Source organism: Poecilia formosa, unplaced genomic scaffold, assembly GCF_000485575.1.
Source record: "Poecilia formosa unplaced genomic scaffold, Poecilia_formosa-5.1.2 Scaffold380, whole genome shotgun sequence".
Taxonomy (NCBI): domain Eukaryota; kingdom Metazoa; phylum Chordata; class Actinopteri; order Cyprinodontiformes; family Poeciliidae; genus Poecilia; species Poecilia formosa.
Window position 1 is genome coordinate 494,578 of NW_006800319.1, and position 20,915 is coordinate 515,492.

The 20,915-nt window shown below is 38.0% G+C and overlaps 1 protein-coding gene and 1 long non-coding RNA gene across 2 annotated transcripts in view; both read left to right on the forward strand.

The window, feature by feature from the left end:
• wipf1b (WAS/WASL interacting protein family, member 1b) overlaps positions 1-14,042 on the forward strand; it is a 63,995-nt gene extending 49,953 nt beyond the window's left edge. The window contains exons 3-10 of the mRNA XM_007575555.2: positions 4,014-4,116; positions 5,956-6,085; positions 7,762-7,914; positions 8,005-8,734; positions 10,409-10,509; positions 10,634-10,852; positions 11,593-11,706; positions 12,797-14,042. Coding sequence (XP_007575617.1) covers positions 4,057-4,116; positions 5,956-6,085; positions 7,762-7,914; positions 8,005-8,734; positions 10,409-10,509; positions 10,634-10,852; positions 11,593-11,706; positions 12,797-12,849 — 1,560 coding nt within the window. The 5' untranslated portion in view covers positions 4,014-4,056 and the 3' untranslated portion in view covers positions 12,850-14,042. The remainder of the gene's footprint in view (positions 1-4,013; positions 4,117-5,955; positions 6,086-7,761; positions 7,915-8,004; positions 8,735-10,408; positions 10,510-10,633; positions 10,853-11,592; positions 11,707-12,796) is intronic.
• LOC107833415 (uncharacterized) lies at positions 627-16,846 on the forward strand. The gene is made up of 3 exons (XR_001659163.1): positions 627-638; positions 1,819-1,822; positions 15,810-16,846. It is a non-coding gene; the product is annotated as an uncharacterized LOC107833415 (long non-coding RNA).
• Positions 16,847-20,915: the final 4,069 nt, after the last annotated feature.

The following is a 20,915-nucleotide window of genomic DNA, read 5'->3' on the forward strand; positions in this document are numbered from 1 at the left end:
AAAAATGTGTCAGGAAAAGCAAAAAACAAAGAGCAAGAATCGGAAAATGATGTGTCGCTGCAATGAAGCTATCAACATTATCCTGGCAGCCGGATGGCTGCGGTGCTGCAGGCGCGATGTGACTTCCTGTTTGTTGCTGCATAGAGGAAGTAAGAGGCCCCTCGAGGATGGTCTGAAGTGTGAAGCAGAGTTGCGAGTATTTTTGTTTGGTGGAACAGGGTGATTCAAGTGTGAAAATGGATGCATGCATTAAGCTCTAACATGTGCTTATATAGCTAACTTCTTCATTTTTGTTGTTTTTGGTATTAAATAAAAAGCTGAAGTCAGAGACTTTATTTTTTCAATTGCTTTTGTTCTCTTCAAACTGTCTAAGAAGTAAGTTCTAAAGCAGTGTTTCTCAACCTTTTTGGGGCCAGCGCCCCCTGCCGTCCTCTGAACGCCTCTGTTGAGAAACGCTATTCTAAAGGTTTGATTTAGAAGTTTAGAATCTAGGTAGAATTGGGATGGGGGAGTAGCCATCTGGGATTTTTTTGGTCATGTGATTGTGACAGTGATGTAGCACAGGATTGTGGGATATTTTTACTGAAGCAGATCAGCATCATGAGCAGTGCAGTCATTTTTTTAAAGATGTTAAAAGAGTAATAAAATAACTATAATGGTAAATATAGGGTTATCAACCATAGAAAAAATATTAATTATATTAATATTAATTATTATGGTTTTGGCCTAGATTTTCATATATAATTTTATTTTTGTTGCAATAAATACCAGAGCTTATTGTTGGAACGTTTTTTTTGTTCCCATCAACCAGCCGTAGTGTGAGGGTCTCAGGCTCTTCCAGGACTGAGAAGCAATCATAGATTTTGGCGGTTGGAGGATTTCTCTTTTGTTTTTGGCTAAATACCACGAGCCATTTCTCCCCCTAGTGCTAGCTTAGAGTGTTTGTTTTGGTTGTATTTACTCCACTTTCTGCTTCTGGAGCAGTCTCTGGTACCCTTAGTGTTCACATATGCATTCAAACTGAACCAGAGTTCACTTCAGCCAAACCCAGACCGAGAGTTTTAGGCAGATCATTTTTTCTTTTCTTTTGATCCACATCAGAGTTTGATTTGCATTCACACGTACCCAAACAAAGCAGACTTTCTAGACAAATTAGAGTTGGATTAAAGCGGAATAAAAATGGCTGACGTCAATTCACCCTAACGCAGCTCTGCAAGGAAGAGCGGGCAAAAATATAAGACACTAGTTTCCAGCTATCACAGAGCTTGACTTGTTGCAGCAACGGTGACACAACTAGTCAGTAGCTTTAGGGAACAATTACTGTTTCACACAGTCAAGTTGGTTTAAATTGCTCTTTAACTTCATTTAATGAAAACATCATCCATCCATCCCTCCATTTTCTTACACCCTCATCCCATTGGGATCAGGAGGGGTGCTGGTGCCCATCTCCAGCTGTCAGTGGAGGAGAGGCAGGGTCGCCAGACCACCGCAGGTGAAATCATCATTTAAAAACTAATTTTAAACAATTCTGGTTAGTGTGACAAAAGACAGGGGGTTAAAACTTTAACATTTGTGGTTTTTGTTAGGAATATGATGTGTTTATTGTTAATATGACATAATTGGTTCATCTTAAATCCAAGTCCAGAGCTGTTTGTCAGAAACTAGACTGAGAATATTTACAGACCAAGTAGAGAGAACCAGGTTTTAGGGAACTTATCCTTTAAGTTCCTGCTCACTTGAACAGAATATTACATTGTGTTAGCTCCACTTTAAACCGTTTGCATTGATTACCCTATGTCATCTTACACTTTACCTGAGTAAAGTCTTTGCTCACATCTTTTCTCTGCAGTTTCTCCATAAATTTACTAGAAACTAAGAATGAAGCATCTCAAGAGAATTGCATTGCAAGCAGTTTTCCAGCTGAGAATTAATTCTATCATTTGTTTTTTCAGTGGGAGGGTTAAAATTAAACGGTAAAAGCTGAACGAATACGCTTCTACGTCACATAAATTTAATGCTGACTGCTACTGCTGTGGGCAGGAAGGATCTCCAGAAGTCCTGACAGTGGAACCTATTCCTGACAGTGATATAGGTTCCACTGTCAGGAATAGGTTCCACTGTCAGGAATCTAGAACCTATTCCACTGTCAGGACTCCTGTCAGTCAGCAAGCCCTGTAAATGTTCGTTTACATTCTGTCAGACATTTCCTCTAATGTGTTGCTAAAAATCATTTAAGGAACTGAAAGCAACTGTCGTGACAACTGCAGAAAAGTTGTTCTCAAGCTTGAACTCTGAGATGTTGCAAAGAACTTGCAGGTTTCCTCCATTCTAGCAGGTCAATTCAGGTGAAAAAAAAAGTTTAACCAAAAGGAAAATGAAACATTGTCTAATTTGTCATCCTGGTGTTTTTGAATCGTTATAGTGGATGGTGATGCTGTGGGCAGGAAGAATCTCCAGTAGCAGTCAGTCTTTCAGAAAATTCACTGTGACTGAAGACTGTGGCTAAATGACAGTCTCATGACAGTCGTGGCATGCTAATGGGTCAGACAAATCAGAACATTAACACTGTAAAAGTAAAAAAAAAAACAAAACAAAAAAAACATCTGCATACTTCACCGTAATAAACCATAAAATGATGACAGAAAAATCTGTAAATAATAAAACAATTTAAAACTGTTGATTTGATCTGAAGTTGCCGTAAATAAGTTGATCTGATACATGAATTTTGATGCATATAACAGCTGCTTAAGTTGTAGGTTCAGTGATTTGCTCACAATTCTATATACAATATTTATATAACACCTTCTGCAGCTTTAAAAGTGTTAGGGTCAGACAGATTTATTTTTAATTGCAAGAATAAAGTCATAATAGATGAAAGACACTATCAGAAGTTGTAAAATTAGAAAAATTTGTTTTAATGAGAGCAAAGCTTCTCAAGATGCTCAGCATTCCTCATTTTACGTTTTATTTTTCGTGTGGGAGTTATAAATTACAACTTCATTCTCATTATATTACGACTTTATTCTAGTAATATATTTCATATTATTATTGGGGGGGTTTTCTTGGATTTTCACAAATGTACTTTTGTAATATTATTTTTTGTCATGCAAATTCATGTACATTTACAATTTTGTCTTGTATTCTGACTTCTTTTTTGTAATATTATGAGTTTATTCTCATGTTATTCTGTCTTCATTGCAGTATGAGCAGACCTTTTTCTCATAATTAAATTTTTTTCTCAGCCTGTCCCTAGTACTCCGTCGTAACAACAATGCCCATCAGTGTTGAGTGGAAATATTTGAAATGGCTTCAGTTCTCTTTCATGTTAGTGACTGACAGTTGCAGCCATTTTTCAACCAACAGCTGTTCAGTGTTCAACAAACAAAAGACTGTCTTCTCTCAGTAATATAGTCTGCTCACATAATTGTTTTCTCGGGCATTTCATTCAAATTATTGTAACCTGAGGAACCGTATGATGGAACATTGTAGTGGTTTTAAAACCTTGATGTGCGTTCTCACTCACACTTCATTCACACTTTACTTTTCAATCTTTTGAACGTGTTTTGCTTTTTTTCACCAGGCTGATTATTATAAAATTTATAGATAAATCCAAAGCTAATTCTCCAAATTTTTAGGACTTTAATGAACATGTTAAGTTTATGAAGAACTCCTTCAGTGTATTTGTTGATTTGGTGGATTAACAGGGAAAAAAAACATGCATCATTACCATTAAACATGAGAGCAAAATGAGAAGTAAACAACGGAAACTTCCACATATTGTAATGAAGTTAGTTTCTGTTTAAATGCTGACTGATATTCTGTGGAGTCTGAAGAGATTTCCTCTGTTCTATCAGATGTTTTCACATTTTTCTGCACCTTGGAAGTAGGTGTCTCTCTCCTCTTTAATCAGATGGATTTAACTCTAGATTTAACTCTAGTTTGATCGCCTTAAAATTGAACTTGGTGGTGATTTGAATGCAGCATTTGGTGACGATGTGCATGTTCTGTGACAGGTTGAGGAATCCAACACAGATAGAGACCAGCTAAGAGCAGAAGATGCCGGCCCCGCCTCCCCCTCCACCCCCAGGGCCGCCACCGCCTCCCACTCTGGCTCTGGTAAGTTTCTCTGTTCCTCTCAGATGTCATGCTCAGCAGAGACATCTAGTGGACAAACCTAGTCTATGGCAGAATCAATGTATGGATTGGGACTTAACAGCTGTATCCTAAAAAAATATATTTTCTAAAAAAAAATTAAAGCTTCAATGTTGAAGCTGGGTGTATAGCTGCTCCCCAGCACTTGAAGTAATTTGCGCAGTCTCAACGGATGATTTTCAAGGTTTTTTATTTTCTTTGATGCGGATCATCAGTCACCTCAGTCATCGTGAAAACTAAAACATATACAAACATTAGAATACAAAACATAAACTTACAACACAAACAACAAAATAAAACGTACCTCGCTGCTTTCACTGGGGAACACTAAGCATCTTTTGACAGTTGTTCAAGTCATTCATTGGTACAATAATTTTGCTAGCTTTTAAAGGGCCTGCCCTCATTAGCTACAGCATCCCGTGAGGTACATACAAAGGAACCTCAGACATTACAAAGTGCAAATACAATTAAACAAAACAAAATACAAACCACTAACAGTGCTCATCAAAACAGACAAACATCATTAAACAATCTGCAACATCCTTAATTTAGAAAATTCACTTTAAATAATTTACAATAAATAGTCTACAAATGTAAATAATTTAGACAATTTATTTTAAATAGCTCACTATCCATTACACTTTTTTTTATGTGCAAGGCCATTATTTTATGAAGGTGACGATATCAAGGATTGGATGTGAAAACGGTAAAAATATGACACATTGAGATTGTTTTTCTGTCTGGTTCTGTTTATTTATTTAACTCGAAATCATGTATGATTTATTTTAAATGCACACTGATGTATCTTCTGGGTTTCTATTAATTGGAATTATTATATCTGATGGACAGAAATCCAAAGTTCAGTTTCTTAAAATATTGGAATATTGAATAAAATCAATTAGAAAATATAAATTTTTAATTAACTTATTATATTATGTTTGACACAATTGGTAACACTTTATTTGAAGGGGGTTGAATAAGACTGTCATAACACTGTCATTAACATGACATAACACCTGTCATGAACATGAATAAGCCTTCACTTTGACTGTTGTCATAAAGTGTCATTCGGTAAATTATAACACTTTTAATACAAAGTTGACATTATTCAAAATGTCTTTGTTATGACAACTTGACATTAACCAATAAATCATTACTGTTTAAACTTTACCTTTAATAACATAAAGTTACCTAATTTTTAAAGTCCAATCAGTAATACTTTTATAACAAATTTATATCAGTAATGATTTTTTGGTTAATGTCAAGTTGTCATAACAAAGATATTTTGAATAATGTCAACTGTGTATTAAAAGTGTCATAATTTACCGAATGACGCTTTATAACAACAGTCATAAATATTCATGAAGGCTTATTCATGTTCATGACAGGTGTTTATGACAGTGTCATGACAGTCTTATTCACCCCCTTCAAATAAAGTGTTACCACACAATTATATGGAAGACAATGATAGTGATGCATATCTCCAGAGGTCAACAGGTAGGGGCGGGGTCACCTGGAAAGATCACCAGTCCATCATAGGGTATTAAATCACAAAGTTCAATTTGATGCATATAGCAATTTATAACTGAAAGCAACATATAATTGCTGGATTATCCTATAAAATGTAACTGTGCCTGGAAAACTCTTGATACTGGCTCTTTCAAGATTTTGTGCTTCTGTCCACTCCCATTAGTTTAACAATGCCAATATGAATTTAATTTTAATTAGATTTTTCTAAATATTTTTTTTTCTGCAGCTTTAGTCATTTCTTCCTTTGAATCTTTTGGGTTGTTTGTGTTTCAGGCCAACACAGAGAAGCCAACTCTGAGCCGAACGGAGCAGCAGGGACGCGGCGCTCTTCTGTCCGACATTTGCAAAGGCACCAGACTAAAGAAAGCCGTCACAAATGACCGCAGTGGACCCGTTTTCGACAGTAAGTCGGCGCATTTCATTGGCGTCAACATGTATGGCTGTATCCCAAGGAAAAACCAACTCATTTCCATCATGTCTGCTAGATTAAAAACTATTTATTCTGATGCTCAATAAGTTAAAAAAAAAAAGTCTTTGCATTTCTATATGGAAACACAAAGATTGTTTTTTTAACTTGTGCATTTCCTAGACCCATTTTAATCATTCATCATATTGAGAAGTGCATAAATGATCTTAGACAGATGTAATTTTAAAAATTTTTTTGAAATGAATGCTCATTTAACATTTTTTGAGACGCCAATCATATAATTTCCTATCAAAAACAAACTTGTTGGTTGAATAAAAATAATTTCAAATCAAGACATGCCAGGGTATGGCTAATTTTGTGCTCAACTGTATGTGAGAAAAGAATAATGAAAACAATCTTCTACTTCATGAACCTAGCACTTTTCTTTGAACGTCATAAACTTTAATGTTAGCATTCTGATCAGCTGTCTGTGTCTGAGCTCAGCATGGAGAGCAGTCTGGGATTTGCTACGGTAAGCTGTCTAGATTGGTTATTTTAGAATAGATCATTTCCTGAAACAAGAGTATAAAATAGGGCTGCACCAATGTCTGGTTAAAAAGCCTGACCTGCCAATTCCGATTTTGGCAGATGCCAATTTTTTTTGTCTGAAATGTTGCTAAATATAGTAAGAAAGTTCTTGAGTCGGTAATAGTGGGGTGACTATTGTTAACTACAAGCGTGCAGACATTACCTGGTGGGTCTGTCAGCCAGTCAAACTTCTCACTGCAAAGCAGAAGAGTACAGTGGCTGATGTTCAGACCTTTGCTGAGGTAGATAAAATCAGAGGAAAAGATCAGCTTCACATGTAAGTATCGGCTGATCACCGATCCCCCAAAATTAAGGAAACGAGGGTTGATTTATTGGCACAGCCCTAGATTAAATGGAAAAACTCAGAAACTGAATAAACCAGGAGAAAGATGAATAACATGCAAAATGTGTTGAGTAAGCAGTTTATGTCACATTAAGAATGACTTCAGGACAATGAAGTAAAAAGTGGCCATTTTTTGTTGCATGATAAAAGACATTGGCTTCTGTTCTTGGGAGTGAAATTAGACAAACACTACCAAGTTTCCCTCAGTGCATCATAAGCTTGGTGGGCCACCAGACTAAACATAGTTTGTTTTAGATAGATTTTTTTTTATTATTTTTTTTTTTAGTTTTTTATGCATCATTAATAGCAACAGGAGCCATGGATGAAGCTAGGTTTCTAGTTGATGCATTGAACCGGGCATGAGGGGCTGCGCACCCTGTATTCTTCTTTGCTGCCTGTTGGCCTCAAACTCTTAATTCCAAATTATGATGTCTCTACATTTTTGTAACTCTGAACACTTTTCAACACAAAAACACGGTGGACTGCCCCAACACTCCCACCACTGGGCACAGCAGGTTTTCTGGAGGAAGCCCTGTGCAACCTTTTATGATGCATAAAACAGTATGTCTTTCTTTTTATTTGAAAAAGCCCAAAGGTATCACCAATGGCATGGCACAAATGACCAACTGCTTCCCTATGTTGGCTTTTAGTGCACTTATTTTACCCCATATGTCCAGTTTGAACCTTATAGAAACAGACAACACTACTATCATGCATTAAGGTAGGTTTTCTTTCTTCTCAGAACCCAAAGGAGGAAGTGGAGGAGGTGGAAGCGGTGTTGGAGGAGGAAGTGGAGGTAGTGGTGGGGGTTTTGGTGGTGGGTCTCCTGCTGGTTTAGGAGGCCTCTTTGCAGGAGGAATGCCAAAACTGAGGTCTGCAGCAAACCGAGACAATGGTAAGAAAAGATGTGAAGAGCAAAAACTGTGACAGAAAAAGGTCCTCATTATGTTTAAAGACAAAAACAGTTTCTGATTTTCGTTCCCAGACTCGGGACCCAGTCGTGGGCCCGTTCTTCCTCCGGGTTCCCGTTCCGGTGGACCCAGCCCTTTTGGCGGCGGTGGCAGTCCATCCGGTCCGCCTAAGCTGCCGGGCGTCCCCGCTGTGCCTCGTGGCGGCGCCCCTGATCTCCCAAAGGGCCGTCCTAATTTCTCTTCCAGACAGGACACGCCAGGTGGACCGCCTCCTCCAGTACCCAACACCCCCAGGCCACCCCAGAGCCTCCCGTCTCGTGGGGGGCCCTCTCCTCCGTCACTCCCCGGAGGACCCAGGCCCAGTCACGCCAGCTCCCCCGTGCCCCCCAGTGTTCCACCAGGGAGGCATGGGTCTCTTCCCCCCCCTCCCCCACCAGGGGGCTCCTCCGGTGGGCCTCGGTCGAGCTTCTCCGCGCCCCCTCCTCCGCCTTCAAATAGCAGCCGACCTCCGTTACCTCCAGCTCCAGGAGGGAGGCCTCCGCTTCCTGACGACCGGCCGCCGCCACCGCCGGCTCCTGTAGGAGGTCACCGACCGTCAATGCCCCGCGACATGCCCCCTCCTCCCCCGTCCGTCAACTCCAAACCTTCTGCCTCGCCTTCCTCAACGGGTCGCTCCCCAGCCAGCAGCGGGGTGCCCCCTCTGCCTCCAGGACGACCAGGCCCTCCTCCAATCCCGCCTGGCCAGGGAGGAGGAGAGGACCAAAACACACCCCGCCTGCCCCAGAGGAACAGCTCACTCAACAGGTAAGATTTGGGAAAATAGATGATGAAAATGCTTAGGACTGGATCATCAAATTAAATTTATTGTTCAACTTTGGCTCCAAACATCCATTAAAATAAAAAAATCAACAATTCTAGAATTGCGCCGCTGAGGGTGGCAGCACATTGGAGCAGCTCGGTACTCTCATTGAGATTTTTGTCTTTTTCAAACATTCATTCCTGTCTTTTTGGAGGAAAATGGCTTGTTTTTTTTTGGACAATATTTGTTTTCCAATGTTGTTCATCAACTTTGGAAAAGCTGAAATAGTACCACAGCTGAAGCCATAAAATCACAGAGGAGTTGAAAAGGAGGCATTATGGATAGAGAGCAAGAGCATAGAGGAGAGAGATGTTGGAGTGGCAGCATCAGATCCAGGGACCTAAAAAGGCTCAACAGCCTGATAAAAAGGCTGGTTCTGTTCCGGTTCTTTTCTGGGACGAGTGTGGAACCTCTGGAGATGATTATGCAAAGAAGGATTCTTCATAGGATCAAAAAATTATGGACAACCCTGAACATCCTCTTCACGTGAGTGTCTTGGGAGAACAAAGTGTCTTTAGTCAGAGGCTTCTTCGGACTAACTGCAATACAGACAGCTACTGGAGATCCTTCCTGCCTACAGCCATAGTCATCTACAATAACTCTTTGAATTTTTTTAATTAATGCATTATAACAACATTTAATTTCCTTTTGGGATTAATGAAGTATTTTTAATTTGATTTTAAAAAAACCTATTACAGCACAGTTGTGTCCAACTTTTTGTTACATGGGCCAAATAGGGTCAAAATTACTTGCAGAAAGAAATTTCTAAAACAGTTGCAAATGATATCAAAGCCTTCTTTACCTTCTCAACAATAAACTAAGCATACAATAATTTAAACAAAGTAGTTAAACTTCTTGTAAAAATTGGATGTGTAAGTCATAATCCCAGAAATTCAAAAGACTTTTGCTTGTTTCGTATTTAAGGGGCAGTATCATGTAAATTAAATTTTAACCAAGAAATCATTACTGATATAAATTTGTTATAAAAGTAACAAAAGATTGCACTTTAAAAATTAGGTAACTTTATGTTATTAAAGATAAAGTTTAAACAGTAATGATTTCTTGGTTAATGTCAAGTTGTCAAAACAAAGACATTTTGAATAATGTCAACTTTGTATTAAAAGTGTCATAATTTACCGAATGACGCTTTATGACAACAGTCATAAATATTCATGAAGGCTTATTCATGTTCATGACAGGTGTTATGTCATGTTTATGAAAGTGTCATGACAGTCTTATTCACCCCCCTTCAAATAAAGTGTTACCCTTCAGACTAGCCAGCTGCAATAAACGGACACCTGCTGGAACTGCTGAGTTACTTCTTAGAGCAATGCTGGTAAAAACGTTAAAGGTTTAATAGAGGAGCCATGTTGGGATGATTTCCTGAAGGCGGCACTTCAGAAAGAGCAGGAGTTAATAAAGACACAGAAACCCAATTTCAAGGTATTAAATATTAAGTCAAATTTCTTTTAAGTCATATTTGATAAATACAGCATTTTTGTAAAAACTCAAGGTAGCATAGTTACTTCTTGTCACTGTATGCCTGGAAACGCATAATACTGCTCCACGAAGAAAAAATTATCAAAATGGATGCTTTTTTTCTTTTTAATCTCCTACAGCCACACTCCAGCACCCCCTTCTGGTCGATCAGGACCCCTCCCTCCTCCTCCAAACGAGAGACCGCCATCTGTTGGAAGAAACCAGTCTTCACCACGCACAGGTAACCCACCAGTCGTCACTTGGTTACATAAATAATAGATCACTTCTTTTCAAACAATAGATAAGAAATATTGTAGAAAATTGTTGTTAATGTTTAATGAATAAAATTCATTCTCCATCCAAAGGTCCTCTTCCTCCACCACCTCCTTCAGGTCGCAGCATGGGTGGAGGCAGCCTAAGAGCAACCCAAGCTGCCCCGCCCATCAGTCGGCCGGGCCCGGAGCCTCCTCGTGGCGGCCCTGGCGGTAGGCCCCCCCTGCCACCAGACAGGCCCGTTGGGGGACTACCACCTCCACCACCGATGGGGAACGGCTTCCAAAACTCTCACCACAACCAAATGCAAGGTCTGTAAACACTGTAACAGGTGTTACAGTGACTGTAACACCTGTCAGTGTTACAGTCACTGACAGGTGTGTAAACACCTGTCAGTGTTACAGACACTGACAGGTTTTCAGTCTTTAGTTAGGAGAAAGACTGAAAAATTAAAAGAGCAAAGTTGAATAACTCCAGTGTAATGCTCCTGATACCACAAGAATCTCTTCATATTATGTCACAAATCCAATGCACAATACCTTTTTCTTGATTATTTACCAAAAAACCTTAAAAAGCATGCATACGTCCATTTCACAATTACAAGCTACTTTGAGTTGGTATTTCATTTAAAGTCCTGGTAAGACAGAAGAGGGTTAGTTGCTGAACCGTAAGAAAATGTGAGCAGAACCCTTAGGGCATGAATACTTTTGTAAGACACTGTACACGTTATGAGAACCTGATTTAAAAAAGTCCATTAGAGCATTTTTCAGACTGATTCCTGTTGCCCTCATTGTTGTTTTTTTACCACATGCTTCATGTAAGGCAGAAAACCCCCTGACCTCCAATTCAATTGTCTTTTGTCAATCAACCACAGAGGTGGCTTCATTTTGGAAGGCAATGGGGACAAAAAAGGTTTTGCCTAAAATAGCAGAGAGTTCTTGATTCCATTCACAACACCTTTACACAAACTGGTTCAGCTTCATTTGTTTTGTGTCATGTCAGATCATTCAGTCTAATTGCGATCATTTCCCTGTTTTCTTTCCTTCAACAGATGACTTTGAGTACAGGTTCACCTTTCACCCCATTTCGGACCTTCCTCCACCCGACCCCTATGTGCCTTCGCAGAAAACCTACCCCAGTAAGATCTCTAAGACGGAGAGCAAAGGTGACCAACACAACGTGAAAAATATATTTTTTGTTTTTGTTTTTCACAAAGTATTTGAACACTTGGTCACATGTCAAATTTATAATGTCGAATTTCAGACTGTTCCAAACATTTCTTTTGCAATAAGACAATAAAGGACCCAATGCACTTTAATTATCTTACTTAATGATGATGATGTCTGTTTTGTTTTCATTTAGATAAAAAAATATTATAGACATTCACTATTAAACATCTTCAAGACAGTGAGCTAAAAGCCCAAGTCTTTCCCTGTTTTTAAGGGCAGATAAATCCGCAAATTATCTGCAAAGCATTGAAAAGAAGTTATAGTGTGCAAAAATTGACCCCAGGGGTAACGTAGACAGTGAAAACAAAAGGTTCCCAACATTTTACCTTGAGGTACACCATAGCTAACTAAATAGAGATCATGTTCATAGAAGAGGTACTTCCAGACAAATATGACCGGAAACTCAAAATCAAAACTGTTCTCATTGTCCAAAATATCTTTGTATGTTTTCACATACATTTTTGAGAAATGTTAGGTACAAAATAGTATTTGTTTTTAACAGCAACACTTTTTGGATTCTTTAGTTTCATAGCAGCAGAAACACATGTAACCTTTTTACTTGTTTTTGAAAACAGTCTTTAGTGCAGAGATTTGGTGATTTCTGCTCAACATTTCTCAACATGTGTTGTCCTCTCACTGATTTTACAAATTGCCACTTTATGGTCACTCCAAATTGCTTCCACTTTGTTCCAATCCCACTACAACTGATGGAAGGTGTGAACTCAAAAAGACCAACTGCTGACATGGAATCAAAATATTACTTTAAGGGTTTGTACATTTATTCATGCAGGATTTTTTTTTCTTCCTAAAACAGATGTTTCTTTTTAATATGAATAATGCAGGTCTTGTCACATTAAATGTGGAAAAAGTGTTGAAGTGAATTATTATGGTCTCATTTTTTTAAATCTATGAAACCTTTTCAAAAATGAATGTCTTCATATTTGTGACACAGTGCCATCTGGTGGAAGAACATTTTCTGTGTAATATTAAAAAACACATTCTGTTAATTGATTCTGTATTTTCCAGGTTCTGGTAAAAAAGAGCGAGGAGCTCCTCCCCTTCCCCCTATACCCAGGTGAAGTAAAGATGGCTGTCTCCACAACACTTGGACCTACCACCTCTTCCTCTGTTCTCATCTCTCTCTTTCTCAGTTGACCAGAAGTCCTCATGTGAGGACCACAAGGGGGCAGGGCTCCAGGAATTCAAATAAAAGCATAGTGGAGTTCACACCATGTGCCTCTATAGTAGAGAAATGGTGACCTGAAATCTCTTTATATCGTTGCACATTTATGCTCTGGGGGAAATTATTATTATTATTATAATTAATTTTTTAACATTTACAACCATACTGTTCCTAGAAGGCTTCATTGATTTTGATACTTAAATTTTGTTTTTGTAATGATTCTATTTCTGCTGTTTTCAGTCGATGCCATAACTAAGTTTTAGATTTTTATAAACAAGCGAAACGTTTTGAGGAGAATATGAACGCTGTGTCTTTCAGTTCTGATCACAAATATAAAGGGAATTATGTCCAGGTGGCTTTTTTTAAATTGATAAATCCATTTTGGTTCATCACCCACCACCCTCCTTCCCCATTCACTTTGCTTGAAATGGTAAAATTAAAGGTGGTAACTGTGTGAACACATCAGGAAATCAATCAAGGTGCCTTAGATTCAGACAAAGACAAAGTTTAAATGATCTCAGCCTCTTTATGTTGCCAAAGCCACACATGCCTCTACAGCATGAATGTAGACTTATTTTTTTTCACCAGTTTTTCTGCTACAACCACTGGTGCGGTACGTTTTAATTTTGCAAGGATGCTTGATGTGTTTTCATGGACATTTCTGCAGAGTTTTACATCATGAGTGAAAAATTTCATTGAATATTGTTTTGTTAACTTCTCTTGATGCACAGCAAAGAGTCTGTATGTATCTGTATGATGTAATCAGCCAACATTGAACTATGGGATAAGTTATGTTTGCAGTATTATGTTCGCTATAATGTTCTGCTTTGTTTTGTTTTAAAGAAATATTTTCTGTGAGGCTATCATATGAAAGGAAACTATTTGCGTTTAAAATGCTTTACTTAAGCTTACTTTAGGTGAAAAAGGGGAGCGCTTTTATTGAATTATATACCGATATTCCTGAACAATTACCGTTTAGGAACAGAAAAGGACAGTGAGCTGTAGAGTCAATTAAATAAACAATATTTTACCACATAAACCGTATTATTCATTTACATAAATGTGCAATAAAAAGGACAATAAATGTAACCAAAAGTGTGGCATTTTTTTAAACTTATCATAAAATGATTTCTCATAAAATACACATCCATTTAATTTAGAATATTACTAAAAAGTCCACTTATTTTAGGAATTTTATCACTAAACGACATGTTGATTATTTACACTTGTTTTTCCAGTCTTTATTCCTGTTAATTATGATGGTTTTCCACTTGGTTATTTCTGAACTACATATTTAGTTGAAATAATTAATTTGGAGCTAAATAATTATTTAGGTCCAATGATTATTGGACCTAAATATATTAGTTCCAATGTATTTAGCTTCATAAAATAGAGCTAAAACAGTTTCAAAATTCACAAATGCACAGGACAAAATCCACAAATGCACAAAACAAGATTCACATTGCATATGTAATGCAAACACAAATATATCTTGATTTACAAGCTGCTGCTTACAGAGCCCTTTAGATGGTATGGGGAATTTATTTTTTTTTTTTTTTGTGTTACCGCGCAAAACTTTTGCGTTCCCTCACAATATGCTTACTGCAATATTTGCTGGTCTATTTTGAATACAGTCACAAATGTCAATTTTAAATTTCAAATATGCATACATTAAAGAGCCTCAATGAAAACGTGTTTATTCTTAACTCTTTGGTACGAAAAATTGATTGAATAATGTGATAACTCAGAAATAGTCCAGATAGTTTGGATGTTTTTTTTTGTTTTTTTTTTGTTTTTTTTTTACTACTTTCCTTCTTATGGAAAGTTTTAGTTTATATCATAGGTTTGTGGTGCATTTCTAGCCTAAAGAAAAATATATAAAACTTAGGCCTGTCACAATAACAAATTTTACTGAGTGATTGTCTCAAAAATTATTGCGATAAATGATAATATCGTTTGAAGACCATTTTAAACTGATGTAACGGTAATGACATAATAATGCAAGCACATCCTGCCAAAAATAGTTTATTTTCAAAAGAACACTTAACACTGGAACAGGTAAACAAAATAAAACAACCAAAAACAAGAATAAAATGGACTCTCAGTCTCCGTTAACAAAAAATGCACTTGAATAAAAACTAAACACAATATAAAACCAAAGTGGAAATAAAAACTACATTCAACCAAAAGAGTACACTATATTGCCCTTCAATAATCATTAAATTTAGATAGAGAAGATGGGCATATCTGACTACATGATGCAATAGTTCACTCCTCCCTTACGCTAAGGAAATGAGAAAGGAAATGAAGAGCACTGGAGGTGAGCCTTTTTTCATCCAGTATTATTAAAAGAAAGAGAAAACGGCAAGAAGAAACGATTAAACCGATAAATTAAAATGAGGTCAATAATTTTCATTTATCACGCGATAAACTGATTTATTGTTTATTGCGACAGGCCTACGCATGTATGTGTGCATATACAGTGCATCACAAAAGTGAGTACACCCCTCACATTTCTGCAGATATGCAAGTATATCTTTTCATGGGACAACACTGACAAAATGACACTTTGACACAATGAAAAGTAGTCTGTGTGCAACTTGTATAATAGTGTAAATTTATTCTTCTCTCAAAATAACTATGTACAGCTATTAATGTTTAAACTACTGGCAACAAAAGTGAGTACACCCCTAAGACACTACACCCCTAAATGTCCAAACAGAGCACTGATTGTCATTTTCCCTTCAAAATGTCATGTGACTAGTTAGTGTTACGAGGCCTCAGGTGTGCATATGGAGCAGGTGTGTTAGATTTTGTAGTACAGCTCTCACACTGTCTAATACTGATCACTGAAAGTTGTGCTACGTGAAGATGGCCAAGGCTACAGGAGGATTGCCAACACCCTGAAACTGAGCTGCAGCACAGTGGCCAAGATCATCCAGCGTTTTAAAAGAGTAGGGTCCACTCAGAACAGACGTCTCTTTGGTCATCCAAAGAAACTGTGCACGTGTTCAGCGTCACATCCAAATACCGTCTTTGAAAGATGGGCACAGGAGTGCTGTCAGCATTGCTGCAGAGATTGAAGAGGTGAGAGGTCATCCTGTCAGTGCTCAGACCATACGCCGCACACTAGATCAAATTGGTCTGCATGGCCTTTGCCCTAGAAGGAAGCCTCTTCTGAAGTCTGCACATAAGAAAGTCCACAAACAGTTTGCTGAAGACATGTTAACAAAGGACATGGATTTCTGGAACCCAGGTCCTGTGGTCTGATGAGGCCAACATTAATTTGTTTGACTCAGATGGCCTCAAGCATGTGTGGCTGCAATCAGGTGAGGAGTACAAAGAAAGTGTGTGATGCCTACAGTCAAGCATGTTAGTGGGAATGCCATGATCTGGGGCTGCATGAGTGCAGCAGGTGTTGGGGAGTTATATTTCATGAGTTCCAAAATGTACTGGGAAATACTGAACAAAACCTGATCCTCTCCCTCCGGAAACTGAGCAGTCTTTCAGCATAATGACCCCAAACACATGTTTAAGACGACCACTATTTTATTGAAGAGGCTGTCAGTAAAGGTGATTGACTGGCCTAGCACGTCTCCAGACCTAAACCCAATAGAACATCGTTGGGGCATCCTCAAGTCACATCTTGAATATCTGCCAGCTCTGTGATGTCGTCATGGAGTAGTGGAAAAGCATTCCAATGTCATCCTGTGAAGCTCTGGTGAACTCCAAGCAGAGGACAGTGAAGGTAGTAAATATCATCTTGGTAAATAATGGTGGCCACGCAAAATATTGACACTTGAACTTTCACTAAGGGGTGTACTCACTTTTGTTGCCGGCGGTTTAGACGTTAATGCCTGTACATAGTTATTTTGAAAGAAGAATAAATTTACATTGTTATTTAAGCTGCACAGATTACTTTTCATTGTGTCCAAGTGTAATTTTGTCTGGGTTGTCCCATGAAAAGATAAACTTTTTTTTAATGTATATTTTTATTTGAGAAAGCACAATGCAAGGTACATCAAAATACAGTAGCTTGAATTTAATTTGTTTTTCCTTTTAAGAATCGAACCCCACCCACCCATATACATAAAAAATACAAAAATAAATAAATAAAAAAGACAGAATGGGGGCATTACTTATTTAAGTACATGTCAGTAATTAGACATCAATTAAATATATGTCTTAGGGCTCTATAGGCTTAAGAAAGGAATTCTAGATTTTTAAAGTACTTAATCATAGGGTCCCATATTCTGTGAAATTGTCTTGTTGAGCCTCTAGTGAAGTATTTCATTTTCTCTAATTTTAAGAAAAACATTAAATCAGTGAGCCAGACCAAGACTTTGGGGGGTTCAGAGGATTTCCAGTGTAAAACTATATTTCTACGGGCTATCAAGGAAGCAAAGGCGAATGCGTTCAACTTATCAATGGATAGCATGTGCTCCTCAATCAACACTCCAACGATGGCCATTCCTGCAGATGGCTTGATTTTGGTATTAAATGCATCATTGAGTGTTTTACAAATAGAAGACCAAAATTCAGTTAATTTCGGGCAATTCCAAAACATATGGGTCATATTTGCTGGAGCAGAGTGACACCACTCACACTTGTCATCAATGTCATTATAAATTCTTGAGAGCTTAGATTTGGTATAGTAAGTTCTATGGAGGACTTCAAACTGTATTAGGCTAAGCCGTGCACAGGACGATGTTCCATTGATTCTTTCCAGAGCCCATTTCCAGAAATATCTAGAAATTATAGAACCAAGTTCTTCAGACCATGCAATTCTAAGCCCATCTAATGTAGTTTCCTGAAGAGAAGTAATTATATTTGAGATGTTTCCGATGTGCCTCCTGAGATACATAGGGTTACGCAAAATCTTCTCAAGTCCTGAGTCTGCTGGAGAGGCAGGAAATGTTGGACTCTGGCTTTGAATGAAATGACGGACCTGAAAATATCTGAATAGATCAGTTTTTTGTAAGTGGGATTTGGCCGAAAGGTCAGTGAAATTGGCAAAAATACCATCTATATAAAAATGGTCACATGTAGCCAAACCATTCCTCCTCCACAGAGAGAAGGTGTGATCCATCCTGGCAGCAGGGAAAATGTGATTATTACAAATAGGGCTACATATAGAAAATTCTTTTAGATTAAAATGTTGTCTGAATTGTTTCCATATCCTAAGAGAGGAAGATACTACAGGATTAGAGGTGAATTTAGAGGGTGAAAGTGGTAATCCGGCAGTAACCAAAGCAGGAAGTGAGGTAGAGGTGCAGGAATTTGCTTCAGTCTTACACCAATCCAGTTGTGGACTCTGAATATATGACTTTTTGAATATTAGATGCCCAGTAATAGTTTCTCATATTAGGTAAAGCCAGGCCACCTTTATCTCTAGGCCTTTCTAAAAAATTATCTGCGAATTCTAGCATTTTTATTTGCCCAGAGAAAAGAAGAGAGTACATTATTTAAAGACTGGAAAAAAGATTTAGATAGGAATTATAGGTGTGCCGATCGATCGGCCACCGATCATAATCGGCCGATTTCCGTGAAAAAGTGTATGATCGGTGATGCCCGATCACGGTCTCATGTTGCCGATCACACAAACCGATCACCTGCTTCTCGTTTCGCTGCCTGCCTCTTTATTTCACACTGCGCAAACGCGCAGCAACAAATCCTATAAAGCACTGAGTGAATGGGGAAGTTTGCGTGTTGCGGCTGAAAATTGAAGCACGTGGGGTGAAGCACGTCAAAATGCATCAACACGACGAATCTAATATGGCATAAAAGCAATGACATACTTGACGGAGTTTGGCTACATCGAGGCTCACTGCAGTAAAAAAGACATATGGAGCGATTAGATAGCAGGCAAAGCAGCGCACAGCTACAAACACTCACTCGGATTAGCATGACGGTAAGAAAGCTAAACAAATAACCCGCAAATTAGAGCTAGCGGTGTAAGACACTGGTTCTGCTCTCGCTGTTGAACCGCTACAGCTAGTAATATTTCACAGACGGAGCGCCGCTTCTGTTCCACCTGGTAGTGAACTCTCACACCGAACCTCTGTTTAAAGCTGCAGCATCTAACTTAAATTTTTTTTTACATACGTATTAAAACTTTTGCTGTCCTAACATGAGACAAATAATCTCTGAAAAAATAATCGATCTCCTCTGCCTCCTCCCTGTTCTGCATAATTACTCCGCTCAGTCAGAAACAGACAATCAGAACAAGCAGTAATTAGCTAGCCGCCATGCTATCGGGAAGTTTTCATTCAGTAACTCAGGATTGTTTATTATAATGGAACTTGTATTTGCCTTTGAATGTAAAGTTTTATACTTGAATTTTTTGGCAATTTTGAGAGGTTTTATTTTGACTTTTTGCATTATTTAGCCTCTTCAGAACCTTCATATGTTTTCAGTCTGTTAAAGATAGTATTACCGATAGCAGTACAATTTTCACAATGCCTGCTTTGTTTTTTTCTTGGAAAAAGTTATTAAAAACAAGTTTTTATCTAAATTAAGGTGAATTCATGGTTCCTTTTTCCACATAATGTAATCGTTAGTGCTTATGATTAAAAAAAATAAGAATTATGTGATCGGTATCGGTGATCGGCCGTGATCGGCCCTCATGGGTGATCGGAATCGGAATCGGTGGGAAAAAACCTCATCGGCACAACTCTAATAGGAATATTGGGAGACACTGAAACAGATACAAAAAACGGGGTAATACATTAATTTTTATACAGCTGACTCTACCTGGGAGAGACAAACAGAGATCGGACCATCTCTGAAAATCAGCCTCCAATTAAAGCAAGAGAGGTTTGAAGTTCTTTTCATAGAGATCAGAGAAAACACAGGTGATGTGCTTTCTCCGGATTTAAATATAGTCCGGATTTAAATATTTACATCTGGACTTTGATATATGGAAGGGGAGCGCATTATCAGGTAGCTGAAGGGCTGAATAATTAAGTGGAAAACATTCACTCTTAGAGAAGTTTAATTTGTAACCTGAGAAACTCCCAAAGTCATTAAGGAAACATCCTTAATGACAATGTTAGGAATACATGACACTGGGTCAGAAATATACAAAAGTAAGTTGTCGACGTATAAAGAGATTTTATGTTCGGTTTCGAACCTACAGATACCAAAGATATTGGGGGTTGTCCTAAATTTTATTGATAGAGCTAATGCAAATAAAAGTGGGCTAAGAGGGCAGCCCTGGCGTGTGCCTCTTGAGAGAGAAAATAGATGGGAAGATATCTTATTCGTAATTACTGATGCTTTGGGTGATGTATATAATAAACGTACCCAGGTTATAAAATTTAAACCGAAGCCAAATTTTTTCCAGTACAGTAAATAAATAACTAAATTTCACTCGGTCAAATGCTTTTTCCGCGTCCAGATAGGCAACTACTTCAGGAGTCTCTCCAGACACAGGAGAATAAATGACATTTAAAAGTTTGCGAATATTTGTGAAGGACTGACGACCCTTTATAAAACTGGTTTGTTCTGCTGAGATGATATTGGGTATAACATTCTCTAGCTTCAATGCTAGCAGTTTGGCTAAAACTTTAACATCAACATTAAGCAAAGATATAGGCCGCTATGAGCCTATATCTCATAGCGGCCTATATCTTCCTTGCCTGGCTTTAAAAGAAGTGAAATGGAAGCCTCTGTTAGAGTTTGTGGCAAATGTTTCTGATTAAAGGAGTGATTAAACATCTCAAATAACAGGGGAGCAAGTTGAAGAGAAAACTTTTTATAAAACTCAACGGTATAGCCGCTGGTCCAGGTGATTTGCCACTCTGCATTTTATGAATGGAGTCAACAATCTCTTGTAGCTTTATGGCTTCTTCAAGACTGTCTTTGGCAACTGTATTTATTTGTGGTATATCAATGTTATCTAAGAAGGTGATCATTTTTGATTTATCTTACGGGGAAGAAGATGTGTATAGTTTGGAATAG